At 37.3% G+C, this 24,853-nt stretch overlaps 2 protein-coding genes across 3 annotated transcripts in view; both read right to left on the reverse strand.

Annotated features, from left to right (window-relative positions):
• The window catches only part of LOC128254245 (Krueppel-like factor luna), a 118,123-nt gene extending 110,513 nt beyond the window's left edge, over positions 1-7,610 (reverse strand). The window contains exons 1-2 of the mRNA XM_052983155.1: positions 6,814-7,610; positions 142-693 (exon numbers count right to left, since the gene is read on the reverse strand). Of these exons, the coding sequence (XP_052839115.1) occupies positions 142-243 (102 nt within the window). The 5' untranslated portion in view covers positions 244-693; positions 6,814-7,610. The remainder of the gene's footprint in view (positions 1-141; positions 694-6,813) is intronic.
• Positions 7,611-22,359: 14,749 nt separating this feature from the next.
• LOC128254005 (serine protease 41-like) lies at positions 22,360-24,565 on the reverse strand. Of its 2 annotated transcripts, XM_052982765.1 has the most exons (8): positions 24,362-24,565; positions 24,260-24,305; positions 23,901-24,046; positions 23,276-23,833; positions 23,051-23,099; positions 22,859-22,974; positions 22,568-22,804; positions 22,415-22,489 (listed from the first exon to the last, which is right to left on the reverse strand). In XM_052982765.1, exons 1-8 carry the CDS (start codon positions 24,417-24,419, stop codon positions 22,452-22,454), a joined length of 1,248 nt encoding a protein of 415 aa, XP_052838725.1. In that variant the 5' UTR covers positions 24,420-24,565; the 3' UTR covers positions 22,415-22,451. The 2 variants fall into 2 exon arrangements, with proteins under 2 accessions (XP_052838723.1, XP_052838725.1); XM_052982763.1 differs by having other exon boundaries at positions 22,360-22,804.
• Positions 24,566-24,853: the final 288 nt, after the last annotated feature.

Raw genomic sequence — 24,853 nt, forward strand, 5'->3', positions numbered from 1 at the left:
TTTCTTTTATATATTCTTTGTTATTTAAGGCGTTTTTTTTTTTAAATCAATCCTATGTTGATTTCACAAAAACTATTAAAATTTTCTTTATATAATCAAAATTATTTAATGTTTTGCTATGTAATGTTTAATAGTACCAACCTGTTGCCATTGATCCTCGATCGACGGCTGCGATGAGAAATAGCCGGTGGTGCAGATCCACTCCGTCTCGTTGAAGATATTGCCACTCGGTAGGATATCCATCTCGAAATCCTCTCCCTCGCAGCGAAAAAACTCTAGAGACTCCGTTTTGAGGCCGTTGTTTAATGTTTGATGGGGCCGAAGAATTTATTTGCTCAAACTGTTGAGGGGGCAACAATTTGAGGTTGCTTTTGATGCAATTTTGATTTGATTTACTACGCTAGTTAGGCTATTTTGATTGGTTTAATTTTGATTTTAGAGAGATTTATGCATCCCGACGATGACCGATGCTGCGACGGACAGCATTTTAGCACTCGCGCTGGGATATTGACCTATATTTGTGGTATTATATAGCTAATTTGTATTGATCTACACTTTGCACACGCTGGTTATTTATTGTGGTTTCTTATTTACTTAAAATTTATTTTATTTCAGCACTTTCAATTGGATTTAATTTATCCCGACTCATTTGTGAATGCATCCGAATATTGGTTTCTGCTTGTGTGTTGGTTTCTGGAAATAACAAAAAAAAAGTGCAAATATAAACATTAATCAAAGTCGTATTTGTGATGGTTGTTGTTTAGCCCCAATTTTGTTTTAGGCAATTCGCTCCATTTTCGTAATCCGCCTTTTCCCAATCATTTTCGCCGACTCATCAAGCCCGAGAAATATTAATTCTGTTCTTTTTTTTAGGAACTATGCAAAGTTCATTTTCCCAGCTAGCTTCTCTTGCCTGTGTACATTTTCATATCGGTTTCGGATCGTTTTAGCCAAGCTCAACACTTTTTCACTATCAAAACACAGTTTTGGGTCAGTAACCCCAATTTGAAACACACTCACACTGCTCATACCGAATATGCGGCATGGCCGTGCATTCGGCGTTGTTCGGGGCTCGAATTTTATTATTATGATAGTCAACAGGGGCTCGGTTTTGAGCCACGGACCTGGGTTTTCGGCCACAACTCAGCCTCGGCCTGTGTTTTTCTTTAATTTCTAAGCGTTGTCCCTCACTCCTCACACAAATACATGCATACTTGGATACCCACATATATACAAATACCCGTGTAAACCCGGTCTGTTGTCGATTTTTACTACCTGTTTCTTGTTGTTGTTTGAGCCGGGCTCTTTCACAACGTTTTCGTGTTAACTGAAAAAGAACCACCAAAGCCGAACCCAAATTCGTTGACCGTCCCGTCCGTGTGCGCTTTTGACTTCTTTTTTTTTTTTTGTTTTTTTTTTTTTGATTCGTTTCTTGTAGTTTGTTTTTCAATGTTGTTTTTGGTACAGTTTTGTTTTTGTTGCTGCATGCGGCAGCGGTTTCCCTCTCTTTTTCTGGCCAAATTAGAACTTTGCAATGCAGTTGTGCTGGCCAGGGTAAAAGCAACTTTCATTACTCAACTGGCAGTGGGAGAATTATGTGAAGGGAAAACGAGCGTCGCCGGTTGATAGAAAAACCAGACTGCAGTCTATATCTTTTCTATTTAGTTCTACACAAAAGGAAAATGTATGGTAGTAAAGTTTTTACTATTTCAAAGTAGGTTGATTTTAAATCGTACTTAAAGCAACCTCTTTCTCATATTACAAAAGATTGTGGGGCCTGCATTAAATTGAATTATTAAAATACATAAAACGGCAAACATTTGTTGTCTATTTTTATGACAAATTACTTTAAAATTAGTAGAAGCACATATAATTTAATTTTTATTTAAGAAATCTAAATTGACTTTGCTAGCAGAAGTTTTTACTATTTCAAAGAAGATTGATTTAAAACCATACTTGTTTGACTATACTTGAACATCCCTTTTCTAATAAGAATATTGTAAGGCCTGAATTAAATTGTGTAATTTATTTTATACATAAAAAGTTAAATATTTGTTGTCTATTTTTATGAAAAATTTCTTTATATAATTAAATGTTTGTTTTAGAAAACGTGAACTAATTTAACTTTGCTAGCAATCAAATTTTCTTAGATAGTGTTCCTAGTGTTAGCTATTCTAATTTTTTAAGAAAATCCTGTCCATTTTTCTCTCTGTAGCCTATCACAATCACAGACGAGGGGCCACAGTCAATGGCATTTTTATGTTCTTGACTCTGGCCCATGTGTCTCTGTGTGTCTGCCAGCCATATCATTTCTGTTCTGTTCTGTTCTATTCGCTTTGTTAGCCGGTGGGTTCCCTGGTCTTTGACAATAAGCATGGCTTATTGATTTTCCAGCAGCATTCGAAGGCATTTTCATCCCGAACCTTTCACACACTTGTCCTGCGCTCTGAAGTCTTCCTGTTTTATTGTTGGCCATCCAATCGCCCCCACTTTGATCCCCTGTCGGTCGTTTTCATTTTGATTATCGAACATTTTTATCGCTTGACGTTTTTACAAGTTTGTATTATATGTATAAAAAAATAAGAAGGAAAATAGAAGAGGAGCGGAGTGGAGTGGATAAACGAACCAAAACAAAAAGTTATGTCTGGGGTACAGTTTTGGGTCCAGTCTGGTGTGTGTTTTTGGCCCTTGGCCAAGCAAAGGGTTTGGCTGAGCATGAAATGAGCGGATGGCTCGCATTTCGCTTGAAACACGATACGCTTTTCATATTGAACTTTGAGTTTTGCGTCTGGCCGGAATGACTGTTGTTTGGTCTAATTAACTGGTAACCCAGTTTCCGGGCCTTATCGCTCAAGTGAAATCAAATAAAGGAGCGTGCTCTGTACAGCTGCTCATTAAGTTTGCCGCGGGTCCACAATAACAAGAAAAAATCCCAGCCCACAAGCCCGAAAAACTTAAACCTAAACCTAAACCCACATAAGCCAGTCTTTTCTCCCCCAGAATCTCTATGGCCGATCCGCTCCACCCAGCTGCATTTATGATTGCAACAGCAGCAGCAACAGCAGCAACATCCATGGCAGACACACGTAAAGATACTTTACTCAAATACCCTTCAATCAACAACTTAACGCGCCACGAGGGCAGACAACAACGTTAACTTCCCCTCGATTCTTCCCTCTTCTTCTGCCTACGTGCGTTTTAATTTTAATTTTTTTTCTTTCCTTCCTTTTCCCTCATGTTGCTGCTGTTGCTGGTTGGTGATGTTGCTGCTGCTGATGCTGCTGTTGCTGCGTGGCCACTTCACCGCTCAAGTTGATTTGGCTGCGAGTTTGGAGTCGCAATTGGAGTCGGGAGACGAAGACTCGAGCAGTTTGTTTATGTTTTGTTTTCCATTTTCGAAACGGAATTTTAAGCGCTAAGAAAGCGCGGGATCCCTTAAAGTTGTTGCTGTAGATTTTGCTGCTGCCGCTGATTGTTGTTGTTGTGGCACATCAGAAACAGAAACAGAAAACGAACCACATCGCAACGACCTTAACGGGCAGCCAGACTTGCGACTTGGACTCGGATTCACTCAGCCGACAGCAGCAGCAACACCAACAGCAACAACAGCATCAACAGCAACACCAGCAGATACCACAACAACATCACCAGCAACAACAACAATAGACAGTGAAAACGTCATCAGCAGTCCAACGGGTCTTTGCCTGCATTTGTGAGATTTTGTAGATGCTTCTCATCTTCCATTTCTTCGGCTTGGGGACAGCCACACAGAGAGAAAAGCATAGCTAATTCAGGTTTATATATTGTTACATGGAAGAGCAATCGCAAGTTTCTCACATATCTTATTCTTAATGCCTTTATATTTTAGATCGAAGCAATTAAAAGAATCTTAAACCTTCTTTTAGTTGCTTCGATTAAAACCCCAAATTATATGTATATTTTAAATAAATAAAATGTTGCTGATATTTTCTTACTGTGCACCATGACATGGCAACACGAACCAAACCGAATTGAAATGAATTTCATTCCCGAACTTGATTTGCCTGCTCCTACGCAAAAGGGGACAAGCTCTTCTCACATTGTATTATTTCCTGCTCGTATTATCTCCCATCCTCCGCCGTTCACTCACCCACATAAACCCATACCCATACCCATACCCTTACTCGTAGTCATAGTCGTAGTCGTATATAGCCTAGAAACAAATCAACACTTTGTTCATTTCACACGTGAATTGCTCCAGAGCAAGACCAAGCGAAATGAAAGGGGAAATGTTCATGGCTTGTCTATTTTTATATCGTATTTTGTTTACATTCCAATTCGAGTGGGAATTTTCCTTTAGGAATGGCAGGCACACGCATTCTCAATTAGAAAATCCCATTTCCATTTCTGGTGTTGCGGTTACACGCGGATTGACATTGAAACATTGAAAACAGGCAACCAAATTCGACAAACGAGGCCCTACGTCATATTACAAGAAAAGAAATAAGAAATTCGAAAATGTAGACCCAATTTTGTGGCACAACAATACGTGTTGCTCTTGTAACACTTAAAGAAGTTTAATTGATTTTACTGAATTATACCACTGATATGCTTTCAAGTCATATAATTTTAAATTTTAATAACACATTCAACAAATTGTTCCTATCAATTTATTAATCAATCAAAAATATTAACTGTGCTGCCATAAAAGCTAATAATATTATTTTAATATTCTAATGCATTGCAATTTTAAATATTCACTAAAGTTAATTTATTAAAGCCATATTGTGTAGGCTTTTAAATTTCCATTTCTTATTTAATTGAAATTGGATTTTATAATATAAAATTCAGAAGGCAAATACCAAGTTTTTCTATCTGCACAGCCACAGACTTGACTTAAACTTTTGAAAAGGAGCCAGAGTTCGACATTTTCCTGCGGCTTCTTTGTGGTTGCCAGCAATTAATTCATATTAAGGCAAAAATGTTGCTACGGATTTGTACCTGTTGGCAGGGATATGCACGTTATGCCACCGCAAAGGGAAGTTCGGAAATTCTGTCAAGAGATTTCCATACCATTTCCCCATTTTACACAAATTGGCCAGCAAAATAACAAGCAAAACCAAATCGAAGCCGGAAGAAGAGGGCAAAACTGCTGGAAGGCAGATGATAAAACAAAAGAAGAAATTGTTTTTAGTGTTGTTGTTGTCGTTGTTGTGCCGCTAGCATCATTTATTTTTAGTTGGCAAACTGCTTGTGTGTTTATAAACAAAGCGTTATTTATGTTCTCTATTTTATTTTCGTACAGGCAAATAAATATTAATAAAGACCCCGGCGCATATAACTCAAGGCGACATTTCGACGGGGGCACTTTATTTTCGGCCGCCCCGGCACATGTGGCATCCCCTTTAATTGGGACTGGACCCATAAATAAGCCTAAGTCCTCCCAGAATTGTCGTTTCCCAGGCGAGAGTGATTTGGAAAACCATTAGCGGGTATTAACCACATTCTTTTCGCTGCCCCCTTCCTCATCTATGTTTATTACGCCAATCTTACAACACTCAGCACTGAGTAATTGGATTACAAAGTGAAGCTATCAGTAAATATTTAGTGTACCAAGAAAACCTGTGACAACCTGTGCCCCTCCATTTGTGTGTTGACATTCGGCTGAAAGTGTTAGGGGAAACCGGTGCAAGTCGAGCTGAAAGCGATATGAATTAATCGCAAAACAAGTGCATTGCCTGTTCGATCCGCCAGCAAATATACATATACACACCCATCTACATTGCCATAAATGTATGTACTAGTATTTCCTTTGGCTATTCATATTTATACGATTATTGGTGGCGGCGCCGGCGAGTCAACCGCATTTCAAATTGAATACTACCCAGACTTTGCATGAATCAGAACCCGACTACGTGATCCCATCGATGCAAATGTATCTGCATCGCCAGCTGAAAATATTTCGCTGTAATAATAGTCACAGTACGAGAATCTGGAACGGAACCGATTAGACGTCTCGATTTTGGCCTGTGGCGAGCGATGAGTGTAGGCAAGTGACTGCACGGAGGGAAAAATATCATAAAAACTCTTTTTCACTTGGGTTTTTTAAGCTCATACAAAAATGGTTGCCAAAATAATGTTCTTAGGAAAGCAAGTAATAAATTAAACATGACAAAGGAATATTTTTAACATATGAAAACAATGTTTTGCATATTTTTCTGGGCAATATTTAGCTTTGTTTGGGTATTAAAATTTAGTTTTAAGTGAATCATAAAGAATGATTAATCTAGAGAAGTATATAAAAAACAGTGGAAAAAACTTTTGATTCAGTTGTTGAACTGGATAAGAACTTTTGTATTTTTAATCAGTTAGAAGCAGAGGTTTTCTCTAAATAATAATTGTTAATTGTTAGTTGAATAACAATTATATCGGGAGTACACTGTTTTCTTTAAGGTCGATAATGTATATTTATTACTGCATTGACGCTCATGAGTTATCTAAAAATGTCACTAACTCAAATTATTGTTTGGCAGTTAAATGATTTGAGAACCCCCTGATAAACATAACATTATTTGGATAGTAATAATAAAGTTGTTATGATTTTTTTTCACTGTATACAGTCTTACATCTTCTATTAATCATAGAAAATTATAAAGGGTGATGGGGGGTTGGCTTGTGATTCACAACGGACGTGCTAAAAATTGCACTTGTCTGTCGGATAGCGGTAAATCAAAGCCGCACTTCGCACTCACAAGTTAATGAGCTTTCAATTTCGGTTTTTTCTTTGGTTTTTCGTATGCATTTTCTTGCGATTTTCCTTTTGGGCCATCATACCTGGCTAACTTGTTGTTGCTGCTGTCGCTGTCGCCGCTGTTGTTGTTGCTGGTGTATCTGCAACACTTGCCACCGTAACTGCAATATTTTTTTCCTTTATTTTTTTTTTTTTTCAAACTCGTTTGCACACAAACACACCGACACACTCACACCGAGACATCGACGCCGGCTAAGGCAAAAATAACAACAACTCTATAACCAGCATATAGAACAATAATAACAACAACGATCGCACACCGATAAGAACTTAGTCGTATATTTTTACACACAATGATTGCTTGTTGTTGTTGTTGCTGTTGTTGTTTTCAGCGAATTTTTCACGGCATTAATTTGCAGCGATATCGCCAGCCGATATTTTGTGTATATTTTCCAATAATTCCGCTGTATTTGCAGTTGTATCTTGAATTTCACTTTTTTCACTTGCCGGCGATTTGTTTAGATTTCCATTCAACAGAAATAGTAGTAGCACTTGTGTTTTCCTGGCTTTTTATCAAACTTGTCAGCTTATCAGAGCCGAAGATACAACGCTCGTTTTTTTGTTTACACGCGCTGCTCACACAGATACTGCTCACACGCACACGCACGCACCCACGGCAAATAAACAAAATCGCAATCCGTGAGGTTTCTTTCGTATCTTTCGTATCTTTCGAATATGCGGATATGCGGTTTGTGGTATTTTTTGCTTTTGGCCAAATAATTATCAGTGCGATTGTTAAGATTCTTCCGATAACTGCAAGTAACCGAATAACCGGCAAAAAGAGGGCGAGAAAAACGCGTCTTTTCGCTTCGACGTCTGAAATTTGACTGTTAAGCGCCTGTAAAGCGAACTATGCCCACACAGATACTCGCAGTCTCTGTTAGCGTAACATTATGCACTCGGCAACGAAATGTTAAGCGAAATGTAAAGTGCATCTGATGGATTGAGAGATGAACAAATGCAATTGGTGACGATTTACAAAAGTTTGCAGGGGGTTCTTGATGGTTCTCGTTGTTCGTAAGTTGTTAAGCAAACTTTTTATGGTCAAAAGACTTTAATTATTTGTAATATGTTATAAACAGTTTTAAAACTAATTTTGACAATATTTTGTTTAGCTTGTTTTAAAATGCATAGCAAAAACAACAGCATTAATGGTCGCAGATCAATTTAGATACTTTATAGGCTAAGACTATTTGAACAACAATTTTTAAGCTTAAGCAACTGTTTTCAAAAAGCAATCAAAAATGTTTCATACCTGAAACAATCACTTATTTATATTTAAACTTGTTTTTAGGCGAAGCTAAGACGTATTTGTAAACGAAAACAAAACGGCAAATTCTTGTAGTTACATATTAATAAAACATATTTCGAAGTTAATTTGTATATACATATATCATAATTAAATATAACTTTATTTTTTTCAATGCAATTCGTTTTTACTAAGCTAAAAATCTTTGCTTTGGCGCCAACAATATTTTCAATTGAACTCAGCGCAGGCCACCGTTAAAACTTAACGAAGCTATGTTAGGCGAACGACGAGATACTGTCAACGAAAAGATACTGTTAACGAAGAGATATTGTTAACGAAGTGTATATTAAGGGAGCAAAGAGAGCGGGTATTCTCTTTCAGAAATTCTCTCTTTCAAATTGTGCGTTTGCTTAACTTATAAGCAAGAAATTCAGGTAAGCTATTACAAATTAATTAAATAAAAATGATGACTAAAATAATATATAACTTATATAAAAAAAGATAACAATTTTAATTTCATGAAAATATATTTTTAAAATTGGTTTTGCATTATACCTTAATAAAGACTGTTATACATCTACGATATTGGCCGCTATGTAAGCTAAAAGCGGTATAACATTTTATTCCGGCTAGGACAATAAATTTTTATCATTTAGCTAATTAGCAAAAACTGGCCAAAAGCCCTACTAAAATATGTATGCTTTTCCTGGTCCCCAAATTGCTTCAATAATTGACAATCACATTGCGTATACGACTGCCGGCAGAATTATGACAAGCGTGTAATGTGCAGGCAGCTGGCATAATTGCAAATAAACTAGCAACAATACCAACCCACAAAGGCACTCACTAAAACATACAAACAGTCGTTATTATGTAAATTAATTTTTTTTAATGGAAATTTTATAGATATATCATAAAATTCTATCTGCAAAAGTAAAACTAAAACTAACTTTAATTTATTTAAATACAACCAAATTCCAAAATATTTAATTTGTTATAAATTTTTAATAAAAATATGCTTAAAAAATATATGACGTAAAAGTGAAACCAATTTTTTTTTAATCGGATATATCCTCAAATTATTCTATTGTACTTAAATATCAATTCAAATTATTTCTTGTTTTGATTCTTCTATAACATTTCATACATTTGCCTATTTTAATAGCCCTTTAATTAATTGAATCAATCCTAAGAAAAATAATAAATAAGCCTTTTATTTGATCAAAAACAATCACTTTAATATTTTCCAATATTAGATCTTCTATACCATTATGTTGGTTTTAAGGAATTTCGCCTGTACACAAATGTGCATTGAGATTAGTAGAAGGCAAAGGTGCGTTGACAATTTGACATCTCCGTTCAAAGTTCTCTGCTTGGATTTCCCAGTTCTCAGTTCGCAGTCCCCAGAACCCAGTCCTCAGAACCCAGACCCCAGTTCCCGATCCCCAGAAACCGAGAACTCCAACTGCCGACGGCTGGCGGAAGTCACACAAATCCGTAAATGGCACAGTTTATGCCACCAAAAGCTCTACCCGAAGTTCGGGCCAAGTTAGGGGCAGCAGTCGTCGCGCCAAATTGTCCATTATCGGTGGGCTGTATAAATAGATATGTAGAGGGGGGACCAAAATGGGGGCCCAGTGCAATGGTTATTAATATTGATTGGAGCATAAACTGGCTACGGGATTCGAGCTGGATCTCCAACGCATAGGGCCCGAAATGTTGTCGATTAATTGCGATTATGTAAATGTTAATGTAAAGCGCGTTACAATTTATTATGTTTGCTGGTAGGTTTGCATGCAAAGTGCTCTTGGCCGAAACCCACATGTACATGTGCATGCTAATGTGCGTATGCGTATGCGTATGCGTGTGCGTATCCGTTAGGTTGCCAAGTTTGGCTTATTGATTTAGTAGACGCTGCAAATTGCGCTTTGATAGCGTCTAATGTGACGTTTGTGCAATTGTAATGGAAATTTATGTTTGTCGGTCTGAGTTTACCCATGTATGGGGGCACTTGTAGGGCTCGAAGGTCCACCTGGCCTAAATTACAGGTGTGTCTGTGGGGGACAGCATTGAGCGCTCTCTGGAGTTTTGGGAGAAACAATTACGGCGGCAGACTTGCAGATTAAGTGCAGTCATGGGATATTCTGGGGTAGATCAAACTGTTTGTGCGGAACTAAACATGTCACCAATCAGGAATCAAATTTTACAAATCGAGAACAACGCAATGTCGTTCCTATTTTTCAGTTTAAACAAAATTATAATTTTTAAGAGCTTTAATATTGACAAGTTCTTTTTTCTATAGATTTAATCACGAAACTACAGACATTTAACCATTTTATTGTTAACATTATAATATAAAAGCGTTTTACAGATTGCAAAATATGAGATCTATAAAATCCGTGAGTTTATACTTATGAGGTTATTTAGTTGTATATTTTGTGTATATGCTAACCAAGAGAACAAGCATTAAAGCTGTGAGAAAACCAAATTACTTGTTCTGTATATAAACCAGCTACCAATCTACGACTCCAGTGAGGCGCTTGTCCGTATTGGCCATCAATAACAGCACTTTAAGTACGTATCTCAGAGATACAGGCTTCTGGGATAGCCACCTACTCAACTGGCAACTGGCAACTGGCGACCGACTGTGCCATTAAGGAAATCATAAAGTGCATAAAATCACAAAGCAAATTGCTCAAAAAACAGGCACAATATGCGCTCGCAGTCGGAATCGCCAAGCAGACAAGACGACACTTTCCAGCTTAAGCCAATGGCCAAAACCAGCAGGTTGGGGGCCATGGTTAATGCTACTGCTGGATGTTGCTGCTGCCAAAGCGAAAATATTTTGATGTATTCATGGAAACATTTTATGCATGTTAAGTAACAGACAAATCGACGGAAACTTATGCTACGCCGGGGTTTGACTGGAAGGGGGTGGCCCATTCGGCTGATTAATAATTTACGTGGTAATATTTCTGTTGCCTGTTAGCTCGCCGAAAAGTAACAAAACAAAGTACTGGAACGAGGTACAGTGGCTAGACTGTAAGTGGAACAGGTGTTATTAAAAGACTGAACTTTATGTACCTTTGAAAGGAAATTTAATTTCTATCTTTTAAACATATCATGTATGCTTTTGCAAAAATGTTTGAAACATTATTGAATATATTTTAAATTATTAAGCTTAATTTTAGAGAATGAATATGTTATAACGGAGAAATCGATATGAATTTACTGTTTTTGTTTTTTTATAATTCCTCAATGCTTTTAGTTTTTATTTCGTAACATGTAAACTATTGAAAAAATAAGAAAGTAGCAAGTTTTTGCTCTATAAAAACCTGATAGCCATAATAACAATTTGGTTGTAGAAGGTCTGACTTAAATATTGAATCTTAGAATAATATTTAAGAAGTTTTTCCTTTGAATTGAAGCTGGTAATAGTTCGCCTTAAGGACTTTTTCCTGTACTCAACGCATAAAACATATACAAGGTGGATAAGTGACCAAGAAGGCGAAAGAGATGGCAACAGGCTGTGTGCATGAGTGTGAATGAGAAAGAGGGAAGAATGGGATAGAAAGAGAGGGAAGCGAGGCAGACGCATATGAATTGGAAACTAATCGTGGAATATGAGAATGATTATTATGCACATCACACTAATCATTATCTCTGTCATGGACAGTCGGGGGATTCGCTACTTCTTGAGAAGAGGGTGGAAAACGCCAAGGAAAATCCAGAAAGAAAAGGAAGCCAGAAAGAGATGGCTAAAGGGGGGGGGGAACAGAAAGAGACACCGCGAGACCTAAACATGTGTGGCTCATAAAAATCTGTTGATATTCATTGCATGTCGCCGGTGGCATCCCACACTCCCATCGCATTCTGCTTTTTTCGGGCGAAAACTTTCCGGCTTAGCTTTGGGCTTTAAGCACATACTTTGCCTGATTTCTTTCGGGCCCCCGTTAATGGCCAAAACAAATGAATATTGCAAGGCACTCATTCATTCATTAACTGTTCTGTCATCCGACACTCGCCTTCCTTTTGCGTAGAAATTAATTTAATTTTTGGCAAATATAAACACTTGCCATCCACTTAGCTGCAGTTCATTGCTTCAAGTAAACAAAACGTTGGAAGTTTTGAGCTGGAAACTTCTTCTTTTGACCAACTTTTATCCGTCTCTATTTGCACGTCTTTGACAGTTTCAATTTGTTGAGCATGCAAATAGGCGCAGCAACAATAAGCCTTGCGAATCACATGAGCTATGGAGAGGGTTAAAATACAAACAGAATGAATGACAAGTCCCACAAAACTCACAGCAAGATAAAGAATAAAAACGGGGAAGTTGGGTTGCCAATAAAGAGCTAAAAATAAATTACACGCATGTCGTTCCGCATATCAAAAAGATTACAGCCCGATAGGCGATTCTTGAAAAACTGACCAGCGCAAATTGGACAAATCAAAAATAGATGCGTCACTAATCTAAAATGGCTGAGATTAGAACAACAAAAGGTAGTAATAAGGAAAATTCGATTTGTATATTATATGTTAAATTGCTCAAGATTATTGATAAGAAAAAGTCAACCCGATTTAGTCTAAACAAAGCCTCTTTAGAATTATTAAAATTTAAAATAGGATGAAAACTTTTCCAATTGTCTAAAATCTGTACTCACACTTTTATAATAAATAATCTGTGTTATTTTTCATTTATAATGATTTAATATATGGTCTCAAATTAAATGCTTCTAAAATAATTTTAATAAACATATAAACAACTAACAACATATTAATGCTTACCAATCTTATGTACTACAATCTAATGGGTTTTTATAGGTATTAATTGCATTTATTATCCGATTCATAAAAAAAAACCTTCAAAAAAGCTATTTATAATCGGCTTCAATTATGGTTTTTAAATAATTTTGACAAATCGGTGAACTTAATCTGGGCATTGCTGGGCAACATATATCAATTTCAATTTCATATTTTTGGCCGCAAAGAAGTGCATTTAATTATAAGAGGAAATTGATTTATATGAGTATCGTTAATTTATATAGTTGTTAATGGCAAACTCATTCTGTCCGAAGAGCACCCGAATCATTGCTTTATGCAATGGCTTTATGCGGATTAACCCGGCCATTAATTTACCGGCTAGCAATTAACGAACAGTTGGCTTAGAAAAGAGCTGTGTAATCCTCGATTTCACGCCACGTTAGATTAATTAACTTTTTCATAAATAATGCCGAATGCAATTTAATTAAAAGCAAACATTTTTTATCTTCCGCTGCCTGCATATTATTTGCTTACTTTTGTGCTGCTGCACTGCTGTACTGCTGCAAAGCGGAAAGCTATTAAAATTGTGTCATCGTGTATTTAATACATTTTGAAATAAATTCGCATAATTATCGCTGGCGGCGTAGGCTGATGGGACTTGTGTGTACAATTTGCACTTTCTGACTGGCCAAAGATACTCGAACACCAGTGAAATGTTTATTAAAGTATCAAAAACAAATACCAGAAAGCTGTCACCAACCCAGCCGCATGACAGCATCCCCCATCCCCTTGCCGCAAAATTTGCATATTTGTCTCCGGCGGCGGTCGTCATTTTAATAAAAATGTTTGTATAATTTATGTCGCGGGATGTGGGATGCGGCGGCAGAAGCGACCGCTACTTGCTTATAAAATTAATTTTAAATTAAACAATTTTAATTATGATTCAATATTCAACAAACACATTGCTGCAGCATCGTCAATGTTGTCGCAGACTTTCAACAATGCAAATATTGGTTTTCGGCCGTCAAAGCCAGACCCATTAATCCAGCCTCTCGACTATCGCAAATTGTTTAATAGCCGCCTTTTCTTTAATGTTTGCAAAAATTATATATAGGATGCAGCTGGGGACCACAAACTTTTGGCTTTCTTCATTTGCCTTCTGCTGATTTAATTAAAAAAGAAATTAACAAGCACAAGTTGTTTGTTGCTTGTAAAATGTTGAAAGGACTACTTATTTTATCCAATTAATAGTAAAATTTAAGTATATTCGGTACTCGGCTGCGTTCAAAGAATGTTGTTCTCTCGCAAAAAATACATGATTCGCTTGATTAATAATTTACAAAACATTTTCAGAAAAAAAAGCTTTTACAAAGTTATAAAATCCCATGATAAAGATAAATACCATAATTGAAAATATTAAAACATGGCGAATATAAACATACCTCAACAAAAACTTTAGCATAGCCTTGTATTTCATTTGACTTAAACATTTTTTTTATGGTCAGAATATTTTTCATGGTAATTGAATTATCTTTTAATTTTTTGTTTCGTCTGTGTGGCCATCAAATTTAAAGAGAACATTAATTCTTTAATTGAAAAAACGGTTTCGTTGCATAAGTGATTCAACAACTTGCCAAAAGCTCTAAAAGTTATTGTGTCAAAGGTCTCATTTAATTATCATTGCCTCTAGTTGTTAAGAGTAATTATTTTTTGGCTTGTTGTGGTGGCTTTTGACCGATTTGTTAAAATTCTTGCCCTCTAGTCATACGCAACTCATGTTTAATTTAATTTTCGATGCTTAATCACTTGCAACAAGTTAAATGTTGTTTTTTTTTCGCAGAGTCTTCCTCAACTTTATTCAATTAGCGTTTGTTGACTGGCGTTCCCCGGACCTCTCCTGATTTTTCATGATGCTTGCGGGCACATCATTACATATGCCACGCCCACCTCACCAATGCCCGCCCCGAACTTTATGCTCGGTGTACATACAATTTATTTTCACGCATAATTTAAAAACCTTTTGCGCTTTGCTTAATGGCCATTCATTTACTGCATTTGCAACGCCCACACACACACAAACACAGGCACTCGCAGGGCGACACTCGCATTATTAAATCAGCCACGCCCACCAAAAAGGCGGCCGATAATGGTGTTGGCTGATGACTGATTTCGTTAGTTTATAGTCTGATGTGTTTTGAAGTGATTAAGCTGAAAAAGCAGTCCTTTAAAACTGGAACAGAAATATCGAGTTTACGTTCTTTTAATAAATCCTTAAAAACATATGTTAGCCAAGTTTTTAAAACAATATAATTTAATTTAGTTTAAAAGTAAAGGTAAAAAACTGCTTTGTGTATTTATTTTTTAATAATCTAAGACTACTTAGTTTTTAAAGTACGCACTTCAAAAAACAAAAATTTCAAAGTTATAAAAATTCACATAACATCTGCGTTTTGAAACAATAAAAATATTAATTTTATATAGAACTCATACAAATTTTGTAAATTTTGTAAACAAACTAGTTGTTCATTCTAAATATAAATTTATTCAAACCCTTTATTTTGAGTTATTTTCCTTCAGCCTTAAAAAGCCAGAACGGAGATTTCAATTCATTGAAAATCGCCAAAAATATTAAAAAAAAAATGTTAATTTAATTAAATCATTTGTTTCGAGGCTCTATTCTTTGTTGGCAAACTTCAATTAGCCAGCAATTAGTGATTTATTAGGGATTTCAAATTGAAATTCAACGACAAATAATAATAAAAGCAATCACACATTGTGCTTGTGAATTAGTTATTATTATTGCAACACCTAAACTTCATTTAGCCCACTTGCCAAAGTTAGACGAACTCAACACAACTGCCGCCATTCAGCTTTAGTCGCTTGAAATTGATTTGATTTTGTCATTTGCTCAGACACACACATAGCCTTATATCTATGGAGCCAAACTCCACCGATTCGTGGCCTTTTGTAGTTGCCAGTGTGCCTGTGGCAATGCTTCCTGTCTGATGTTGCTGCTGATATTGCTGTTGCTGCAGTAGATGTGGCTGTTGTAGATGTTGCTGTTGCTGCTGCTGCTGTGTCTTGAAAGTTGGCAGGCCACGTTCTGGATTCGGTTTCGGTTTCGGTTTGCTGGCTGCGATGTGCGCCTGTTGACGCATTTGGCAGGCAGGCAACCAGGTACCAAGTTGGCCCTTCAGATTATGGCCGTTTACACGCTCCGACCACCCGTTTCTCATATAACTTTATTTGCCAGCGGAATTTTCACGCAACTCCCACGATAATGATGCCCAGGAATTTTTAATAAAAAACTGCCATCAAAGGAGGTGGTTTTTTCATCCCGTGATGAAGGCAATTGCCAGGACCTTAATGACAGTTCGCCTGTGTCGGTTAAGCTATATATTAATCAGTATATTAATTATGGAACCAGGTGAAAGGGTGGCGCAGGCCAGTGTCAAAGGTCAACAAACTGCGCCCAGGCCATATATGCATTGTGTGGGGCAAATAAATTGTTTAACCAACTTTACAGACAACATCCGTTGAACAGGAGAAAATGGCCAAAAGCAATGGCAATACGAGTAGTACCAGGCAGTCAGCCATGTGACAGGCAGTCGGTCATTATTTTGTCTTTTGTTGCCGCTGCGGAAATTTCAGCAGCAGCAGCAGCAGCAACATGCGACACGTGCAACACCGGAAGTCGAGAGTCTGGGCGCTACAGTGTGCAGCCGAACGCCATAACAATAATGCCACAACAAAGATACAGACCCTGGAAAAAAAGAACAACAAACACCGAAGGAGAGAAAGAAAAATGCCGGTGTCAGGTGGAAAAAATGCAAAAGTCTCGGGCGCAGACAAAATGGTATTTTAATGATATGAGGAGGCGTGCCATTGGAATATTTTCGCAGGTGGAAGCTGCTTACGTAGCAGCTCCTCCTCCTCTTCCCCAGCCCCTTTTGCACATACCCTTTGACCCCGCGTAGTACAACCGGCACTTGAACTACGCCGCTTACTATGCTCTTGGCGCTCTTTTTATTTTGTTTTTCTGGTCATAAACTTTTTTTCCGTTTGGCGCAGGCGAGTTGGCCAAAAAGAGCGCAAGAGAGCGGCTAAGAGAGCAAAAGCCATTGACAAGCCGGCAAAATTAGAAGAAAACGTTGGTTAGACCAGAAACATGGTTTTTCTGCTTAAAATTTAAATCAGATAAATCTTAAAAATATTTGAAACTGCTGTACAAAAAAAACACTTTATTTTGTTAAACAAAAGTTAAATCAACTTACACGTGCCAAAGTTGTTAGTGGTTTGCTTTTTTTTTGGTAGAATTTGCATAGTTTCTTGCAGTATGTATATTTTTAAAATAATTTTGAAAAGCCCCTTTTGTTGAAACCCTTTTTAGATATCACAAACACAAAGCACAATGGCGCACTCACACTTTGAGCACCATGTGCGCCTGGCGGTATGCAATAGTTTCTGTTTCTCTTTCGTTGTCTCGTGTGTATGCGTGTGTGTGTGTGAGTATCCGTGTAAGCCGAGTGTGTGTGCTTATGTGTGGGTGTGTGTGCTTTAGCCGACAAAGTGCAACACACAGCGCAATGACCGACGTTCTCGAGCGTTGACTCGTTTCTGCGACAACTTTTCTTGCTCCTCGCCGTTGGTAATAATGATCTCGGCGTAATGACGATTTTCAGCAGCCAGTAAGCTTGTTGATGCTTTTTCCGATGACGTAGCGAACTAGCTCTCTCCCTCGCACATACTCTTTCTCTTTTGCTCTCCCTCCCTCTCTCTCTCTCGGTCATTTTGCGGAAACTTCAACTCACCACAAAACGCTCCAAAATGAGCAGCTAAATTGCAAGTTCCTTCCTTAATTGCGCACTCGTATCGTTTACGTTTTTCTGCTCTTCTTGCACATTTTTTCTCTTGGGTATAACAGTTTTTCTCTTATACTTTCGTTTATAGCACGCATTTCCCTGGTGACGTCACGAGGCTTTCCCAACACTTTTCGTCGAGAAACTGTTGTTGTTGCTGTTTTGGCTGCACAAGCCGGCAATGTAAACAAAACATAAAATATATGAATGGGTGAGTGAGTTGTGCGGGTGTTGGTGGGTGTTTGGCTTGGTGTGTTTGGGGTGGCAATTGGTTCCTCCGATTGCACTGGTGTTGGTGCAAATTCGGCAATGCGTGTGCGCTGCGCCTGATGAATGAAAATTTCGGCTGGCGGCGGGGAAAGCGGGAAAACATCTGAGCACCAGCTGCACGGTCATATGTTCCAACTGAACTGCAAATTATTTCAAGGCTTAGAGCAATAATGTGAATGCCCTTATATCAAAATCAAATTTATAATTTACTTACATATTATACATATAATATTAAACAAATTTTGTATATATTAAAAGTGAAACTTATTTGAATTGCTTAAAAACAAATAGACCAGGGTTTAAGCAATGAAATGGTAGGGAACATCAAGAAATTTAGATTTGATGTTTATATTGGCAAACTTGATTGGTTTAAGTAATTAAAATTTGAAAAGGTATTTCAAACTTGATTAAGATTTCTTATTTTAATAGATAGAGTTATGCCCAAAAAAACATTGCTAATAATAGTAAACAAATTTTAAACAATCATTTGCATTTTTTTTTAAAGGCTATATTGGTTGAAAACTTTAAAAAAATTTTAGAAAGTGTGGGATTTGAAAATTGAAAATAACAGCGGTACTTTTAAAAAAACCTTAGTGTTAGATATAAAATTAAAGCTAATACTCAGCCTGGGAGGCAAATGCAAAAACCATTGACAGGCCGTGTCGGAAATCACACGAAAATCGAGTTTGCCCAGAGCAATCGCATTTTAATTTGAATTCTTTCTGGTAACGCTCTAACAAAAGCACCAAATGCGATGTGCACAACCAAAAAATGAACTTAAGTTTCGGCCAAGAATCTTGTTGAAGAATTTCTATTTAAGCATTTGTCATGTCTTCGCCTTAGTCTATAAAATATATTGTTGTTGGAAGGGGCAGGGGGCAGGAGTCGGGGGGAGGGGGAAGGGGGTCCAGAGCACGGGGTGTGTGCAAATATGCGAAAGCTAAATGTCAAAGTCAACCCTTTCGAGCGATATTCTGCCTGCTTTTTTTGTGACCATGCCCATGCCCAAGCCCATGGCCCGCCTTAAAACTGGCTGGTGTTGTTGCCCCTTTTCGGGTGGAAAGGAAAGTTTTTATCTTAAGCTGCGCTGACAGGCAGCAAAGCGGCAAGCGAGGCAACACAAGTACAAGCCGGACAAAGGAGCGAGCCAAGGGGCTGGTGAAACGGAAAATGGGAAATGGAAAACGGTAGGGGGACAATGGCAAAACGTCAAGTTATAGAAAATGCTAGGGCCTGCACAATGAGAAAAATGTCACCAAAATGGCTAATCAATTGGGTAGTTTTCAGGTAGGAGAAAAGAAGAATTTCTCTTAAACCTTTTCACTGCAGTTCTTAATTTACTTTAAAGGTTTTGTAATTTAATCGTAAATCAACTTTAAATATGTCAAAAACAAATAAAAATTTATAAAGACCATCAACACTCCAGTTTATGCAAATCTCTTCTTAATTTTTGGATTTAAAACAAATAATTTGTTTTTGATTAACACCAATTATTGCTTACATTCCACATTTTCCTTTTTTTAACTGCTGAGCCAATATCATTTGTTTTTTTTAGACTTTTCGCAAAAAAACTTAAATTTAATCTTAAACTTCAAATGCTTACCAATCGAATAAGTTTTTCATTTAAAAAAAGCAGCATTATTCAGCCTTAAATTGCGTATTAACTGAATTACTTATGTTAATTTTAAATAATATGCAATGAAACAAATTAACACAATTATTTTATGAAGACGAATTTTTCCGAAGTGCAGAAAAAGGGGAATAGAACTGGTCTCAGGGGGAGAAAAAATTAAAGGACATGCTGAACGCATTCCTTGGGACACGGGCTGACAGTGAGTGATTTGACCATACCCTCATTTGCGTGCAGCCAGGACCAAAGGACCAAAGAACCAAAGACCGAAGCTGAGCCCGAGATCCGAGTTCCAAGTTCCGAGATCCAGGCAGGCACCAATGGATTAATGTGCAAGGATGCGACTCGTCAGGCAGGCCAAGAAAATTACGTCAAGCTACGCAATGGGCCCGGTTTTTCCCCATTTTCCTTAGATGGGGGAAATCTGATGATGAGCGCCGACTGCTGCGGGCGGGAAACTCAAAATGGGAGTGGCTCATTTACGCGCTGCACTCGAGTTTCACCAGCAGCCGACAACTTTTCCAAGCTATTTCTGCGCCCAAATGACAGCGAAATGTAATAATGAAAAACTTTTTCTTTGTCAACTTGATGAGTATGAAATTTTTCACACAAAAAAAAAAAAGGCAGGATAAAAGATAAAAGATGAGAGGGAAAGGATGGGAATGGGAAAGGGAAAGAGAAAGGAAAGGGTTGGCGGTACGGTGCGGCGAGCTAGAAATATGAAACGTCAGGACTGGTCCTTGGTTAGCCTTCGAGATTAGTTATGGCAAAGGAATTTCCAAGCCAAGGCGCACGCAAATGATTGCATGCCGCATTACGCATACGCCCGGTTGTGCGTGGCGTATTTTAAAATTGAATTTTAATATACAGCAGACACAAAGCGATTTACATAGCACTGACCAGTGCATGTCCCCACCCACCCTCTCAAAAAAAGAAAAAACACATGTCCTGCATTTTTACTTTGTACTGGACAAAGACCTCTGTACCATACCAACCATTTGCTGCACCGCATCCAGGATTGCGGAATTCATAAGCTATGTGCGTTTGCTACAGAAGTGGAATTTTCGCCACGGCAAAGGATACCCGGCTTCCTGCTTTCCAGTTCCCGTAGCCAGCTCACAGTTCGCAGTTTCCAGATCCCTGGACGTGCCATTAACCCACTCGCAAAAAGCGCAAAATCGCTTAAATTATTGTTACAAGCTGCCTCTGCCGAGTGCCGAGCAACAACAACAAATGCAACAAGAAGGGCAGAGGGCAGAAGGGCAAAGAGCAAACCGCCTGAGCTTTTGGCCGCGCTTTGCTTTGAGTGCCAGTTAGCATAACTCCGCCAGCCGCAGGCGAATATGTCTACTTTGGCGCTCCTGCTCCTGATTTTCCTGCCGGTGCTTTGGGTGCTGATGCCTCTGCTGATGCTTCTGCTGATGCTTCTGCTACTGATGTCGATGTTGCCGTTAGAAATATTTCCGGCGAAGCAAGGGACAACTCCTTTCACCTGCCTGCCAGTTTTGCCAACGCCAAAGAGCCAGCTAAAAGTGTCTTTGGTGAGTGCTACCTTATGCCTGGATAACTGAAACTATACATACACAACAAAAATGACAGGAAATATATATACTCCATATTCCACACAAACAAATTTAGAAATTTATAAAAATTACAATTTATTCTTTTTATTTTAGAAAAAAACAAGAAAGGAAGCAAACTTCTGCAAGCCGAAGTTCATATACCCTTGCAGCTATTGCAAGAATTAAATATTTTTGAAAACATTAAAATATGATTTACTTGCGTATATGTTTAAGAACATTGAAGCTATGATGATTTGCAGCTCAATTATTAGATAGTTATTTTATATATTTTTTTTATTTCTATAGGAGCTGAATGATATAGTCTTCCGATTTTTATGAAATTTAAACCGTAACTCTGAAATATTTAACCATTACTATATGTCGAAGAACTAAAAAATAAATAAAAAACAGCAAAGTTATAATTTTTTTTGTATTTTTTTTCCGATTGTTGTTATGAGAGCTATATGATATAGTCGTCCGATTTTGATGAAATTTAAACCGTAATTCTGAATTATTTAACCATTACTATATGTCGAAGAACTAAATTTTTTAATTAAAAAACAGCAAAGTTATAATTTTTTTTAATTTTTTTTTTCGATTGTTCCTATGGGAACTATATGCTATAGTCGTCCGATCTGGCTCGTTCCGACTTATATACTACCTGCAATAGAAAGACAACTCTTGGGAAAGTTTCATTCAGATAGCTTTAAAACTGAGAGAATAGTTTGCGTAGAAACGGACGGACAGACGGACAGACTGACAGACGGACAGACGGGCATGGCTAGATCGACTCGCCTAGTGATACTGATCAAGAATATATATACTTTATAGTTTGTAGTCGAAATCCAAAAAACCAAATTTTTTTTCTTTAAATAAATAAAAATTTTAATTTGACATTGGGCTTTTTTGTTCTTGGTTTGTTTTTAATATTTTTTGATTAGCTTAATAACACTGGCTTACAAATTTAAATTGACAAAATCCTTCAGAGATTAAACCTTGAACATAATACTTTTGACGATTTTTCAGTCAAAAAAGAAGTTTTGCTTTTGGTCTGAAAATAAAACGTGCAGAGCAAGCGTTATTTATAAAAGTTAAAACAAAATTCACAGATTTATAGTTTTTATTTTTTAATCTGAAATTAACATATATATTTTTTTAATAATAAGAAGAATAATACAAAAACTTGAAACATTTTTACAAAAGTATTTTTACATCATTGTATTGAGTACCTTGTGGATCCGTCGACAAACTTCAAATAAATTCCAAGATTACCTTCCTTAAAATCAGGGGTTCAAAAGTAAAGCCATGGAAAAGCTTTTCTACTTGGTTGCTAAAATTGATTTTGTTTAACGGTATTTGCGATCCACCCTGTATGTTTCATTACATTTGTAAGAATGTGGTAACCATCACTTGAATAACTGACAATACCAAACAAAACAAACCGACCTTTTTTCGAAACAATAATCTGTTTTCCCAATATGTCACCAGCCTTTCCAAATGTAGTGCTTATTCCAGGAGGAGTTCCCACACAAATTTCATCCGCATTGATTGTCCATGGACACTCCCGAGTATATAAATAAAAGTGTCCACCGCTAACGGGGTCAAATACAGATAAGGGCAGAGGAGGTTCGCCCATCCGTTGGAGTTGGTCGTTCGAAAGCATACAGATCGGTTTCATTCCATCTGGAGAAGATAAAACTTGGTGATCGGTTCGATAATCCATTAAAATAAGCGCACCTGTGGGCCTCATCGGTCGACTAAGTTTAAGCAAAGCTATATCACTAGTATGCTTAAAGACTGAGTCAACTCGGTGGTCACCATATGTCCATCCCATTCCGATTGGAATAACTTTTCTGTGGAATTGTTTGAAAAATCATTTCAAATAATTTATAAAACTACTTTTCTTATCAAACAATTGAAATTACTTACAGCGCATCATGATTTTCCGATAAGTGTCTGGCAGTGGTTATGACAAAACCTGAAAATTAATAGAGTTTACAAATTCAACGAAATATAATAAAATGTGTGTCGTACATAAATGATAGTCGAGGCAAGTCAGCACATATTTAACTAATTAACTAACTAACTTAAACTTAAAACTTCAGTATTAAATAACAAATAATTTATAATAGATTTTACTGTATAGATACGTACGGTCTGTGATCAGCACTCCATGGGCCCTGAAATTATGTCCAAAAATGTCGGCCCGTAAAATTGATGCCATGGTACCGCCACCGCAGTCCCTGTGCAACCACATGTCTTGAACCATTGCAGGCGGAGATTGTTGTGGCATTGCGAGCTGTGGCTTATTAGAATCATCAAAGTTGGATATTCTTTTCTGTATCCAATCCACATAACTAGCCACTTTGGTATACACGCCCGGTCCATTGCAGGTTCTTAGGCCAAAGCTAACGATACCGATCTGCGCTTCGCGGGGCAATCCATTGACGGTCAAAGTAGTGCTCAATGGACCTCCGGAATCACTACCACAGGTGTCGCCGTTATAGGCACCTGCACATATCTGTTCCGAACTCATGGTAAAATTCAAGCGCCTGTTACACACTCTTTCATTGTAATGATCCAGGGTGATAGTTTGAAGTATATCAGATTCCAGGTTATCACTGTTTTGTCCCCAGCCAAAGGCTTTCAACGTTGTCGGTATAAAACTCTTATGTTTTGTATCCAAAATAATACAGATTGGACGAACGTAAACTGCAGAAAAATTCATTAATTATCATCTGTTAATAGCTCTTAATAATCGGTCTACGATTTCACTTACAATTATATTTGACCCTGCTTGATAATTTGAGCAGGCCTACATTATAATGAAAATCAAATATGGACGACGAACGGTGTATAATTGCAGCAGTGACTTTGACCTGAAAGGTAGGCTCACTTTTGTTGTATGCTCCCAATCTTACAAACCTATAATCAATACAAGTAATGTGCCATTTTAATATATGTTAAGATTTGCACTTACAAGTTTGCGACCAAAGATAAATCAAATGTTTAGCCGAAAGGAACTTTAAACACGCAAGCAGCTCATACAGAATAAAACTACAATATTGCAACACATAAGCTAACAGAGTTATTTAGACTCTTCGACTCTTTAAATTGTAAAATCCTTAAATTACTTACAAATTTGTATGACCATGTATGCAACGAGCGGCAGTTAATACAAAACCTGAAAAACAGTGTTAATTATTAATTATAATTGCTGTTTTTTATAAATATACGAACGATTGTGAATCAGCGTGCCTCCACACAGAAAATGGGTCTCATTTTGTATGGCTGCCATCCAAGCAGCGTATTGTATGCTTGAATTTTTTCCATTAACAACTCTGCCTGAATTTAAATGTCCACAATTATTTTCCAAAAGCTGATAGGCTTCCAGATGGCAAGGAAACCAAGTGATCAAAAAAATCCAAGCTAAATAAGTCTGCATCTCAGAAGATTCACGAATGAAATGACACAAGAAAATTGTTACTTCTACATATCAGCTGCTGACTCATATCAACAAAATTTTTCAATCTAAATCACCGACGTCGACGAATTTTTTAATTTTTTTGTCTTAAATAAATTTGCTCAGCAATCAGCACAACATTTTCTAAGGTCAGAGTTCAGTAGCGGGCCGTTATCGGTGAACGGATGTAAGGCACTGGAAGTTTGAATAACGAACATGATCTGAGCTCAGCGGGACAGGCCTCCATTTAGAGTTTATCAATAAGTATA

This window comes from Drosophila gunungcola (genome assembly GCF_025200985.1).
Source record: "Drosophila gunungcola strain Sukarami chromosome 2R unlocalized genomic scaffold, Dgunungcola_SK_2 000004F, whole genome shotgun sequence".
Classification (NCBI taxonomy): Eukaryota; Metazoa; Arthropoda; class Insecta; order Diptera; family Drosophilidae; genus Drosophila; species Drosophila gunungcola.

Bases quoted from the DNA above. Each gene is read 5' to 3' on its own strand.
- LOC128254005 (XM_052982763.1), bottom strand. From the start codon at position 24,419: ATGGCAGCCATACAAAATGAGACCCATTTTCTGTGTGGAGGCACGCTG. The intron at 23,834-23,900 runs GTAAGTGAAATC...ATTTTTCTGCAG, and splicing joins AAGCAGGGTCAAATATAATT to TTTACGTTCGTCCAATCTGT. The intron at 23,100-23,275 runs GTACGTATCTAT...ATTAATTTTCAG, and splicing joins TGGAGTGCTGATCACAGACC to GTTTTGTCATAACCACTGCC.